The following is a 14,899-nucleotide window of genomic DNA, read 5'->3' on the forward strand; positions in this document are numbered from 1 at the left end:
CTACAATACTAATACTAATGTACTGTAGGTTTATAATCTTTCGTGGGTTGGATTGACATTAAAAAAATTGAATACACTTCGCCTTTACAACTGTACTTGATAATAGCAATGATGTGGCCACTTTTAGTGGCTTCATCTCTCCTGTTTGTCAGCCTTATGTACTTTCTTCGCTATCGATTTTGGTTGAAACCGTCAGCTCGGAGAACGAAATATAAAACATCAATAATAATAAAGCCCTTTTCAAATTGGAGCACAAGGATTTCTCTTAGAGAGCATATTCCCTAGCATTTCACGTTTCTGCAGGAGACAGAGCTGTGATCAGTTGTGTGATTTCAACTTCTTGAAAAAATATAACGAGCCGTGTCATCGCGAATTATCCCTGAAATAAAATAAGAACTTGTGGAATCAATCGTAGCATAGCTTCAGATTTGTTCAAAGTAGTGGACAATAAAACCTTGTGAAAAATAATAAAAATAAAAACTTTTCAATCGTAATATATTTAGCATTTGTAAAAAAAAAAGCATTATTTAATTTATTCAAGTACGTTTGTATTGAAACTTCCTACGGAAAGATTTAATCCTTATTTGCACAATACAGAGTATTTTTGGAGTCCATAAATTGCTTTTATTTTGCTCTCTAAACTTGTTCTCTAGCAGAATTTAGAGAACAAATAAATTAACAAAACATCGATAAAGATGACTATATAGGACTGACAGTTCTTTAACAGATTACTGATATATTAACGATTAAGAGATTGATTTGGTCTAGCTACTCACTGATGAGATCTCAATAAAAATCGAAACCGCTCTGGGTAGTGACCTCCCACCATAATGTATAACATCATACATCTCATAGGAGATGTGTTTTAGATTATGGGAAATACTAAGAATAGTGATCAGACTTTATCCACCTTTGCTACGAGTTTCCCTAGTTTGTACTAAGTACTATGTACTACATGCTTTAGCTTACGCTAGTAGTCGTCGATACTTTTATAGTTTACTATATTCGGCATGAAACGCTTTGATTCCGATCTTTGAGTTTCTTATTCGGTTTAGAAACAATGTGGGATTTAATATCCCCTTAATTTTAAATTAACGATTAATCTTCAGAGAACAAATTTTACTATTACTGGATCCTCGATGGATTCGCAACTTGTGTGTGATCTTCTAATCCCTTTTTCAGTTTAAAAAGTCCTCATAAAGATTTCTAACATTATGACTTTCTAACATTCGAACATGAATAATCAATTGTATCGTCCTCTCCGTAACTGTGCTACGGAGGTGCAAATCACCATCACAAACAGAGTTGGCTGATGATCTCGAAATATAATGAATCCAGTTGAGTTTTAATCAAAATACTTTCTAGATGTTCTTAATTTTCTTTGAATTCCTCTTTCCACTTTAGGTATACAACATAAAATGAACTCAGTAAAATTTTATGCGTATGTGGCGCAAAGAAAATTTTGAATAACAACAGAGTAACGTTCCATTAAGATTGCTAGACATTTCTTGAGGGTACAGAAATATGCTAAAAAGAAAGTGTGATATAGCCTGAGCGAATGAAAACTTTTATTTCCTGTAAGAAAACAAATAATTTTCTGTGTAGGTTCTCGTGTTCAGAGCTGGCACTGCCAGGCAATGTTAGTAGTCTCAAGGAAAGATAACCTGAGTATCATTCCAAGTATCGTCATTACTGCACTGAGATATAAAGGTGGGGCAAAGGTATTCACGAGATGAACTGATAGCAAGCAAGGAAGAGTAGCCTAAGGATATTTTACACCAAGGATGTCGTTTAGTTTAGAACTTAGATGTGAGGCGGAACTGCTTCTTTCTGGCAATTTTTATTTTATTTATTTTTTTGAGTTTGTTTTAGTTTTGAAAGCAAAAACTATTCAAAAATGCTATTCTTTGAAGATAAAAAAAAACATAAAGTTAAGCTCATCAATGGACGAGTGACAATAAATACTTCAACCTTTTATCTGATATTATTAAACAGAAACCCTTTGTTTTCGGTTGACAGACTGGAGAAGCATTTTCCGGAGTCGTTTCCGAAAGACAGATGAAATATGAGGTGTAAGACAACATTTTCTCTATACTTTCCATTGAATGAAAAGAGAGAGAGAGAGAGAAAGAGAGAGAGAGAGAGAGAGAGAGAGAGAGAGAGAGAGAGAGAGAGAGAGAGGGAGAGAGAGAGAGAGAGAATGGCTTCCATGTGCAGAAAGACAGCACAACGCACTAAGAATAAGCCTTAATGACGTTAAGTGTCTATTGATGGGTGGAAAAGACTCCGTGCAGGAAGTAAGAGGACAGAAGATTACCGCAGTTGTGCCTGTCACGCACATCCCGAATCACAATGTGTATTGAAGAGGGGGAGCTCGTTTTGAGTGATTGCTTGTACGACGTTGTGGGATTTAGAAAAGAGTATGATTTCGCCATTTACACTGCCGGTTTGTAAATATCACACACACACACACAAAGAGAGAAAGAGGAGTTTAAAAGCTCCAGTAGAATGTTGAGATATCGTGCCTTGCTTCTATTATAACAGCAGCCTTTACAATCTGCGTGATTCTTTTCTTTTATCAAAAAAAAAATCCATTTCTTTTCGTTCCACCCTTCATGCTCATCATCAGCTTTTAGCTTTTAAGTATTCGAATATCTAGATTATTGTCAGGATTTTTAATGCAATGTTTGAATGTTATATATATATATATATATATATATATATATATATATATATATGTGTAGAAAGTATTTTACCTTGGGTATAATAAATGTTAAAGATACCAAGAAATTTTAAACCTGGTTTTACTCCATTTCCCAAGTAAGCAAACAGACAAACACGTCAAGTTTGCGCCTGCAAGTGATGCAAGTCTAGCTGATCCTACAGGTAGTGCAAGACCAAGGCAACTCGTGGTAAAGGTGGCATAAGCTCCGATCACTAATCTTAATATTTACCCTTAATGCCAAAACGCATCTCCAAGGAGGGGGTGTATGATGTTTTGTATTAAAGGCAAGAGGCCACTACCAAGACTGGTTTCGACCTTTATTGAGGTCTCATCAGTGGGAGCCAGGCTAGAAATACCAAGATTTTAGTAATACAGAGCTTATAAGTATTTTACCAGAACAAGTTATAAATGTTAAAAATAAAAACCAGGTTTAAAATTGCTTGGTATTTTTAACATTTATTATACCCAAGGTAAAATACTTTCTACATTTATATCTCCTCCAGAGATTTTTATTTAATAAGGTCGAAACATATATGTATATATATATATATATATATATATATATATATATATATATATATATATATATATATATATATATATATATATATATATATATATATATATATATATATATATATATATATATATATATATATATATATATATATATATATATATATATATATATATATATATATATATATATATATATATATACATATATGAGCCTGTGTAGCTCAGTGGATGTGGCGTTTGCACACCACGGCGCTTAGCTGCATGAAAGAAGACTTGGATTCGAGTCTAGTCGCCGATTAGAGGAAATTTTTCTAAGCCTTTTTTCGACCGGTTCCCGCGTTAGTCGATCTCTGGCACGGGCAAGCTGGTTTTTCTTCCCGGAAACTCGGATTTTTCGTCCGGTAAGCTCAAGAAAATCGACCGTAGAACCCACATTATTTCAGACATTAAATATATTGTGATAGGGTTAGGGGACCACGAGATGGCGGCACATTTGAGCCGTCTCTCTTCACTGCGTAGTGCTTAATTAGTGATAGCCTTGGACCAGCTATCTTTGATTAGTACCAGTAGAGATTGAACTGCCCACTCAGTCTCCAAACGTTAGATAGGGCTAAATGGCCTCGCCTACTCCCCGTATACGGGAATAAAAAAAAGGCGTTAGCTGATTTATATATATATATATATATATATATATATATATATATAGTATATATATATATATATATATATATATATATATATATATATATATATATAAGCACGATTCATTTGTGTAACTAACATTTGTGTAAAAAACAACTGAATCTTTAAAATAAAAATAGATTCAATTAAAGGAGTTTTAAATTATTCTAGCCTCTTCTTAAAGTGGTAATAAGTTTCAGCTTAAGATTTTATTTCATAATGATAAGAAAAAGAAATCTACATCGGAAGTAAGAGCAAATTTACGGTAAAATAGGCTTAAGTGCTCATACTGAGTTAGACTTAATTCATTATGATTATCATATGGTACCTCCATAGTCCCAGTCTCTCCATAGTTCCATCTCTGGAAGCTAATCTACATAATCTACTACAAGCGCATCCCCCATCCCCATTAATCACGTGTTTTCTCCAATTGATTACGAGAGAAAAACAGCAGGGTTGGGCGCCAGGGGGACGGAACCCCCCTTTCAAGTTTTCAAAATTAGAGTCATCAGAATTCAAGGAGAACCGGCCTACCAGTCCGGAACTCGGGGGGGGGGCGAATAACACGCAAAATTACGTGCTTTATATGTATAATTTTCCGACTGTTGTACAAGCAAAATAGTTACCACTTTAAAAACCAGAATTTTCATAAAAGAAAAGATAATTTTCCCACGTACAATAATAAAAACTCATCCTCCCACGAAACGCATTGATACCCTATTATCGGAATGGATTCGCCTTCTGTCATACGCAAAAGTGTCGAGGGATCTCGCATCTGTGGTCGCACAGTATTCATATTTATTTATTTATCCAAACTTAAAGGTTGGAACAAGTTAGTAATTTATTGAAATATTTATTCCCAATTTTTTTTTTTTTTAAATAACTTTACTTAATCCTTACCTATAGTCTGTACATGAAGAAAGTCTATTCCCTTGTCTTCGTCTTGGATGTTCCTTAGGAAATCTCCTACTGTACTGCTTACTGGTCGAAGTGTGAAGCAGCACTTTTCCCTCCTCGAGGGTAGAGGGACTACTATGATGGGAAGGCCATGGTGGTACGTCACGGTCACCTCTGTGAAAGCAATAACAGCATTTAGACAATATACAAAGGATAAGTATATGCACATTTTAATATATATATATATATATTTTTTTTTTTTATTTATTTATTTTTTTTTTAAATTCAGCATTATCTGAACAATTCAAGTCGAACATTTTTGAACAGCTGTGTTCTTTGTTTATAAGAAATGTTATTTAATGAACAAGAGGCTATGCATTTAATACCATATTTAGACGGTGTATATTGCAATGTCAGCGCAGCACTCATTGTTTTCACAGCAAAGGTTTAGACAAATTAATACAGAGGTCGCTTTTAGCGCCAATCTGCATGTACTGTTTTCTTTTTCGCGCTGAATTTTACGATATCTGAAATCATTAAGCACCGAGGATGCATTTAGTTTCAAAAAAGGCATGTCAAGAATTAAGAAATAGAAATAGCAAAATATTAAAAGCAGCACGCAAAACATAGGCCAAAGTGTTTTGTTACAGTTGGGACTTATTTTGAAAGAGGCTCAATTTAATCCTCTAAGTCTATCGCTCTTAGTGCCACACGTCGATCTCAATATCATTTGCAAAGATGTGATATTTAGTAGCAACTTAGCACTAAATATAAGAGAAATTTTGGGGCTATTATTAAGTTAGGTGATATATATACATACTTTAAATATACAGGAAAACCTTGCTTAACGCGAATTCGATATGCGCGATAATCAGTTAGCGCGATTGCGTGAAATGATACTATTTCCCGCTTTAAGCGAGTAATTAATCAGTTAAGGCGCGATTTTATATGTTATGCGAAATTTTACGTTACACGAAATTTTTTGTTGCCAATCTGCAGCGAGCGGAAAAGCTGGAAGTCATTAAGAGACATAAAAATCTCGCTAGTAACATAATGATTGTAGAGGACCTGGGATACAGCGAGTCTACAGTTTGGACTATATTAAATAAGAGCAAAGAATACAAAGAACAAGGAAAGGTTGCTACTGCTTCTTTAAGCATGCAGATCACCCGAAATAGAAGCCATTTAATGATCGAGATGGAGCGTCTTCTCTGGATTATTGATTATAACCAAAAAAGAATACCTCTTAGTACAAGGAATATGCAGACAAAAGCTCTCAATATTTTTACCTCATTGAAAGAGACCAAATTTCAAGAAGAATGTGAAAACTTTACTGCGAGTAAAGTTTTCAATTGTTTAACTTTGAGCATGCTAAGGAAAGTTTCTTTGATGCTGATCCTGATATGGAACGAAGCTTCGAAATCCGCCGAAATCTTGATAAAGCGATTGCCAGCTATCGCAAATTGCTTGGCAAGATGAAAAAGTCGAGTACAATTCAAACATCTTTACTTAATTGTTTTGGAAAAAAGTAGCTCGATCAAATGTTTAGACATTAAATAAAAATTTAAGCAATTGAATTTTATTAACTTTGGTGATTTTATCCTCTAATATAGCTTATACTGTATTTTTTCCCCAAAATTTACGCTAACTGATGGATGAATTATAATCATTCCTATTGTTTATTGTATTCACTTAACGCGATTTCGCTTAGCGCGCATTAATTGATGGGTTAACCAATCGCGTTAAGCGAGGTTTTCATGTATGCCATAGTAATACTATACGCATGCGCACGCTTCGACATCGTCTGCATGTATTTTGTTTTCTGACTAAAACATAGAAGCTAGAAAATAAAAATAATCTAACAAACTACGAATTATAAAAATTCAGGAGCAATTTCAAAATAATAATAATAATTCCAAAAATGTTGCTTAAAAAAACAGGATAAACACCTAAAAATGCTGTTAAGTTTTAAGAGCTTCGAAAATTAACTTCATAATAATAATAATAATAATATATTTTTTTTAACATTTTTATTATTTCTCAGATAAATTACATACATTATAGGAACACAATTATGCATAACAAATACTTTCTCGTACATAAAGTTTTTTAAATAATAATAATAACAATAACTGTTTACAACGTATATTATTATAATATTTATAATGATGATTATTACAGGTGTTTCTTTGCAATTTTACACTCTATATATACAATATCAATGGATATAATCACTCTATATTGCATACTTTTGTTACAGTTATTACATACATTTGATTACATATGATACATTACTTACATTTGATTACATATGATACATTACTTACATTTGATTACATATGATACTTACATTACATACATTGGTTTACATGTGATACGTACATTACATGCATTTGGTTACATATGATACATCTTGGATGAGAACTAATTTCTCTGCTTTCATTCTCGAAGCTTATATGTAAGCTTATCTGAGGATGACACCAGTTGGTTATTATTTATTGTTTTGTTTTTTTTTGCTGTGTTGGGAAGCTACGAAATCTATGATTGAGAAATTCGCGCGCGCGCGCGCGCACGCACGCACACAATAACTTTGAATGTATTGATGCGTCGCTGAACTGGAAGCCTGAACGAATATATTGTGTTTCACTAAGTTTGTATGGTATTTTGGGTGCGTGTTTCTTGTTCATAGTATGTCCTTAGAGCTCTTTTCAGGCTATTGTAGTTTGTAAGGTTTCTGTATTCAAAAGGTAATTTGTTTATTATGTCTGGGATGTAGAAGTTTCGCTATGTCACTATGCAGCTTTGCTATGTTTTAGCACAGCTGCATAGTGACATAAATGTTTTGCTGTCAGTATTTTGTGTTCTGACATTGCAGTATATATAAAGTCATTATTTTCTCTTTGATCCCAAAAGATCAGTTTTATCATTTTGTACTGTAGCGACATTAATCTATTTAATTTGTAAAGAATTTAATTTGTAATTTGCACAGAAAGCATACGTTGTTATAGCGTATCTTAGTATATTTTGGCATAGTGCTTTGTATATTAGTGTTTTTAGGCGTGTGGGAACTATGTCTTTTAACCTGTCGAGTTTGCCACTTATTGTTCGGAGTTTGTTGTGTAGATGGTTTATGTGGCTATTCCAGTTCATATCTGCATCGAAGTAAACTCCAAGGTATCGTATTGTTTCAACTTGAGTGATTGTAATGGTTTCAACCTGAGTAGATTGTAGTTATAATAATAATAATAATAATAATAATAATAATAATAATAATAATAATAATAATAATTGTTTCAACCTGAGTGATTGTAATGGTTTCAACCTGAGTAGATTGTAGTTATAATAATAATAATAATAATAATAATAATAATAATAATAATAATAATAATAATAATAATAATAATAATAATAATAACTGTTCCTAAAGTTCCCTTATTTCGTTTATCTAAAATTACTGCTACCAAGTATGCTCAAAAGTCTGCACTCCATAGATAATTCCCGAAACGCTTAAAACTCATATCAATAATTGTAAATATACGTCATAGTAACACTATACGCATGCGCACGCTTCGATATCGTCTGCATGTATTTTGTTGTCTGACTAGAGCGTACTAACAAGCTAGAATCTTGTTAGTACGCTCGCTGCAGCAGACATAGAGACAAGTAAATCAATATCAAAGACGAACTAACCACCTTTCATTATATCTGATAATTAGATCGGAATTATAAAGTGTCAGACTGCACACTATAGCTCTAAAATTTAAATTATATCATCGAGAACTGCTGGGAAAGGATCTCAGTTAGTCGGGTAATGTTTATTTTATTAGTAGCTGATTAAATTAGCGTATTAAAATGACCTTATTATGCTATGTATCACTTTGACAATCGATAATGATTTTACATTTAAATAAATGATAAAATATTAACTAATTTCTTAATCATTATTATATTCAAATGAACGCTATTGCATATCGTATTAACTAAGGAAAATTTTAATTGTGTGCCACAAAGAGACTATTTTAATATATTACATTAAAAATAACCAAAAAAGCATTTATAAAATGTTAATTATTAATAAATTCGCATATTATTTTCTGCTACTGGTTCTCTCTCTTTTTCCAATTTTCAGTTGTCTGCAAGTGGCTGCCCAGCATCCCGCTAAGTGGTATTCCAGTGGCGTTTTCTTTATTCTATTAATCAGTCATTGAACATATACCCTAAGTGCAAAATGTGAACGTATGCGATAAAATACTGGAAAAATAAAATAAAATAAAATAACTGTTCCTGGAAAGCGCACAGGAAAAAAAAAAATTTTTTCCCGATGCGTTTTAAATCGAAAAAAAGTTTGATGATTTCTTTTCATAATAAGTATTTACTTCGTTGTAAACGGTATTTATGCAATAGTAAAATATGAAGCGTTTTCTAATTGCATGTTAATAAATTGTATTATTATCAGGGGCGGCTCGTGCATAGGCACAGGGGAACTGCAGCACCCCCAATGTTTCTCGATATATAAATATATTTATTAATATTTGCTTGTAATATTTAATTTTATCATCAACAATCCTATACGATTCTATTATTTTGTATAAAATATAATAAAAATCCATCTTGTAGCACTTAGGAGGTCGAAGGACGCTAGCAGCACTGTGTTTACCATAATGTCATATTACTACAATGTCATATTGCAAGCATATGCACATCAAAGTGAGATGCGAGCTATTGGCGTAATGCAGCACTGTCCGTCGCGCAGTTCCACTGTTGTTTATATGCAGTTTGCGCCAGTAGTAGAGTGTTCGTAGTGCTTATCGTGTTTACTCCGTCTCTTTAAATATTTGGACATTACAGTTAAAGACAACATTTGTTATAGTTTTTATTTTAGAACATTATTGGGGTTATGATAATGGATTTTATTTTTAAGTAATTTTGAATTATACTAAACTGTATAATTTTATCGATAATAAACAATATTTTTTCATGTTTATTTTTTTTTAATTTTTACCATAATTTTGATATTTTATCCAAACACGTATACACCGTACTTACAGTGTGTATGTATATTTCGAAAGTTGCAGCACCCCCACGATTTCAAACCACGAGCCGCCATTGATTATTATTACTATTAACATCAATACCGCAAATAAAAACAGACATTCTGTGTGTGTGTGTGTGTGTGGGTGTGTGTGTGTGGACATCGGTATTGCAACGACAACATCTACATTTACTGTCGTTTGGTTTTAAATTATTGTTTTTATTCCTTGGTTAAACGAAAGAAGCAAAGGGGGGGGGGGGGGAGCTGTCTCTATCTTAACAATCTTTCATTCTTTCAAGATAATTCAATGATGAACACGATAAGTTTTCGAGGTGTGACGTCCAATGAGAATCACGACATTCGTCTACCGTTGGTGCCGAGAGAATGAAAAATGAAATCAGCCCCGTGACATCCCAACTCGATAAAAATAATCTATTATACAGAAGCGCCACTCGCTTTTGTGTACTGATAGTACATACGGAATAGGGGTGCTGGACTTTTTTCCTTTGTAGTTGTTGTTTCTTTTCATATTCAAAATAAGTTTCTTCGAGGCACCAAACGTTCCGTGCATTTCTCATTTTGTGTGCAGAAGAACGCAGTGAAAAAATAATAATAAAAGAGGAAAAAAAAACATGTTTGAGCACTTTTGTGTATAACAATAGAATTTTTGTATCAAAATTTGGCATTTGGGATCTTAACTAATTATTGGGTATTCTAAAACAAAATGTTTTTTAATTCAAGTTATTGCCAAAAATACTTTCGCAATAACCTTGACACATGCGCTGAATAATTTTGTTTCCTTCCAAAAAAAAACAAAACAAAAAAAAACAGTACTCCTGTCGCAAGAGTACTGTTTGTTTTTTTTTTGAATCCAGGTTTTAACTTGAAAAACCTGGATTCAAATCCTATTTGGAACGCGAGAAATCTATTCTCCCCCCCACACACACACACAGCTTCCGGAAACTTTGTCCCGCAAAATAGACAATCCAGCCAAAAGAATACTGTACATGCAAATAAAAGGCATAACACAGTTGCCTCGGGGCTTTTTTTTTTTTTTTTTTGGCTTTGGCAGTAATTCTAAAGCAGCATCTCGATTCACTATATATTAAGCTGGGTGGTGGTGGTGGGGGATTATTATTATTCGTGACACCTCCAAAGAGTCCGAAGACTCATCGCGGGAGGACACTTATTGCACAACTCTCCGTCTCCACTACTACACCGAACATCTACCACCAATCATCAACATCAGCGCCATCTACTGGCCACTACCAGAGCTAGTATTTTTTTTGTCTGTAAATTGCGTGTGTTCTAAAGGGCCGATTTTTCTGTATGCGGAATGAAAAACCCGAGTTTCCGGGAGAAAAAAAAACTCTGCTACCTCCGTAGGAGATCGGCTAACTCACCTTCGATTGAAAATCCATATAAAAATTCCTCTCGTCATGACGAGGATCGAACTTAGGCCTTTTCCTATCGAAGGGCGCAACATACCATGTTCTTCTAATTGCGCTATGGAGGCGCTTAAACAAATGCTGGCTTTGTCCGGTAAAATAGACAATCCAGCCAAAAGAATACTGTACATGCAAATAAAAGGCATAACACAGTTGCCTCGGGGCTTTTTTTTTTTTTTTTTGGCTTTGGCAGTAATTCTAAAGCAGCATCTCGATTCACTATATATTAAGCTGGGGTGGTGGTGGTGGGGGGGAAATTAAACAAATGCTGGCATTTATTACATAAAATGCAACTGCATATTTACAAGAACATAAACCAATAAACATATTTTACAAGCTTGAAAGTGGTAGGCCTTCGGAATGTTTGCCTAAGTTAAAACATATCCTGAAAATCTGACAAAATGAATGAAGCAATAACTACGCTATGACGGGTTGGATTTAATTAAATTTAGTGTTTAGGTTCTTTATTAAAATTCGCCCCGTTTCTAAGAGTTGAAAAATTCGATAAACTATACCGAATTTAAAGCTAGAATGGCTCCATATTCCTTTGTTGTAATAATAAAGTATAACTGTAGTCACTAAATAACACTGCTGTTGCTAAGAACGCTGTTTATGATTATCTTGAATTATTTCCATGATTTTTTTTATTATTATTACTTCTTTTATTGCTATGATTTCTTTTCGAATAGGAACGTTTAGCGGTAGTCGATTTTTTTTTTAGTAGAACTTGAAGAAGGCACCGAATATTTATCGTTCATTGCAGGACTAATTACAACCTTCTCACTACGTGCTAGCAGCGCCACCACTAATAATTCTTACTCGTCCAAACGATACACAGAAGTACAAGCGTAAATACAGACATTGGTGCATGCGTCAAACATACTAGTCCTTATTGCCTTATATTTCCTTATGAAAAATAACGAAGTGGCTGTTATTCAGTAGAATGCAAAAAAGTATATCGATAACAGTGATATTTAAACAGGTTTGAATATTTTACCATGTGAGGGAATTAAATGCATTTTTTTTTTTTTTTTTGCCGCTAGTTCTTCTAGAGGCTTAAAAATCCAGTTTATTTTTATGAGCGTAGATTATCAGGGATTACAGCTAAGCAAGACCAAAACTATCAGTTGCAATTTACTAACAAGTCTTCTAAAAATAAAAGTAAAAAGGATTGCTGTTTTTCTCTTACCTTTTTTATTTTTTTAGCCTCAATTAGAGCCGTAGTATTCATCTGAAAGGACGGTGAAATATTTTAAAATTATTTCTTAAATCATTTCAGTTTTCTAAAATAACCGCACTTGATTTGCTACATATCGGGGGGGGGGGGGGTAAACAAAAAAAAACGTGCTCAAAGTAACTTTCGGTTTCAAGTTATTTTGAAAAAAGTAACTGTACAGATAATAAGAGATAAGATTTATCCTGATAAGAATTTGCGTTATATATATAACGTCATTCAGTCTGTGACTGTTTTATAGTACATAAATTATTACTTATGACTGATTAAATTTTATCTTTATGCACACAATTTCGATTACTTTAAACAGTGCTTAGTCGTTGAAGGACTTCAGGATTCTGTTCCTTCTTTTCTTGTGGTGAAAACACATCGTTATCTATGGCTTGCTCAGTTTAAATAAAATCCATTCTCTTCCTCTTCTATAACAGTTGAATGCTATACCATATCTAGAGTAGTTCGCCAAAACTCTCCCTAAAAATTGGATCCTCTCCAAAGGCTAGTTAGCGACCATCTCTCACTATCTCATGATACTCTTCATCAAACAAATGGTCTATTTCTGCCTTTTGTACAATACCCTCCCCCTCTTCCATTTTCCTTCAAATGCATAAATGCCTTGACCTGTAGCTGTTTAACAGCAGTCGGTCCATGTGCGAACCTCTTCTTCCTTGAGTTGCATACAGGTGTGTGTGTGTGTGTGTGTGTGTGTGTGTGTGTGTGTGTGTGTGTGTGTGTGTGTGTGTGTGTGTGTGTGTGTGTGTGTGTGTGTGTCCGTCCGATATATCATCTTACATAGGAAATTCGTTTATTTTAATTTAATTTTACATCTGGTTATTAATATACCGTACTGATATTTTTATATCACCCATACAATATTAAACAGCACAGGACCGAGTGAGTAGCCCTCTGGGTTCTTTTTTTATTACAAGGGATCTACTAGACACATATCGGTCACTGAATTAGAAACTTTTATTTTGCGTATAGGCATGCGACTGCAAATACCGATGCTCATCAATTCCCTACGCATAGTCGGTGAGATGTGGATAGGGAACAGCCTTCATTAAATACTTCATTAAATTTATCTGTACAAGCCTTCTCAGACGAAGACGATCTCTTTGCTGACAGACTGTCTTAGGACCACAGTTACGCCTCTTAGACAAGGAATGCAGATTATTTTTCCACTGATTAAACACCCAGGATATCTCACATTTTGAGAAAGCAGTCAGCTCTGCTGTATCCAGCCAATCAAGCACCCACAATAAGCCGTTTATCGAACTCCAAAGATTCTTTGTTTTGCCCATTGTGACCATCAATTGACCATTATTGACCAAGGCATTATTAAATAGTTGAACACGTAGAACACGTGATGACGCACGTGACCAAATATTTTGCATAATAAGCTGCGTAAGTGATATACTTTTTTTCTGTGAGTTTATCTGCTTAATATATCCGAAATTTTTTATCTTGCTATGTACAGTTATCTTTGTTACTTATTTTAAAACTTAAAATCTTAATACCTCGAAAATTTTATGGTTTTCTTTTGTCAGTTTTTTTACAAAATTTTACTATTGCATTATTAATTCCAGATGAATTTCTGTTTTTAATTATTTAACATTGTTTTCATCATATCTCTGGAGATAATTCCTATCTATATTTCATCGTTCGTTTGTCCACTGTACAATTTTGTGAAAAATAATCGAACAGTTCCTATCACTCAGACTTACATTACGTTCACATATTGAACATTTTCTTTTTATTAATTATATGAAGAGCCAAAGGCTTCAATTCGGCGACATGAGCTTATTTAAGTTAAGGGATATTACATCCCATATTGTTTCTTAGCCGAATAAGAAACTCAAAGAGTTTCATGCCGAATATAGAAACTATATAAAGTTTGGCGATTCCAAGCGAAAGCAAATACCTGGATAGTGCAACACCTGATCCATTTGGTAGTGCAAACTGAGGCAACTCATAGCAAGGGTGGAGCAAGCTCCTATCACCATTCTTGGTATTTACCCATAATGTGAGCTTAACTCCTAAGAGCTGTATTACTGTTCTACATTATGTCACTACCCAGACCGGTTTAGTTTCCCTTTTAGAACCCTAAAAGGTTTCCCTTTTAGAACCTGCAAGCACGCATACAACAAACAATAGCACGTTAGATAGAACGACTTGAAAAATACAACGTTTTTGTGTCAATTATGTATTGCATTTTTTGCCTGTAATTCTCAGTTTTTTGTAACTTCAATTTTTATTACTGTGTTCTACCTTTAGTGGATACCTGAAGAAGGCTGTAAAAGGCTGAAACTAGTTGTATCATTATCATTAAAATTTAATATTTTATCTCGGTTTAAAGTCATTTAAAA

At 33.7% G+C, this 14,899-nt stretch overlaps 1 protein-coding gene across 1 annotated transcript in view; it reads right to left on the reverse strand.

The window, feature by feature from the left end:
• LOC150099336 (calcium uniporter protein, mitochondrial-like) overlaps positions 1-14,899 on the reverse strand; it is a 203,720-nt gene that overhangs the window by 24,642 nt on the left and 164,179 nt on the right. The window contains exon 3 of the mRNA XM_090403759.1: positions 4,826-4,996. Within this exon, the coding sequence (XP_090259885.1) occupies positions 4,826-4,996 (171 nt within the window). The remainder of the gene's footprint in view (positions 1-4,825; positions 4,997-14,899) is intronic.

The sequence above is a fragment of the Typopeltis vanoorti genome, chromosome 14, assembly GCF_054136105.1.
Source record: "Typopeltis vanoorti isolate ZY-2024b chromosome 14, IOZ_Tvanoo_1.0, whole genome shotgun sequence".
In the NCBI taxonomy this organism is placed as follows: domain Eukaryota; kingdom Metazoa; phylum Arthropoda; class Arachnida; order Uropygi; family Thelyphonidae; genus Typopeltis; species Typopeltis vanoorti.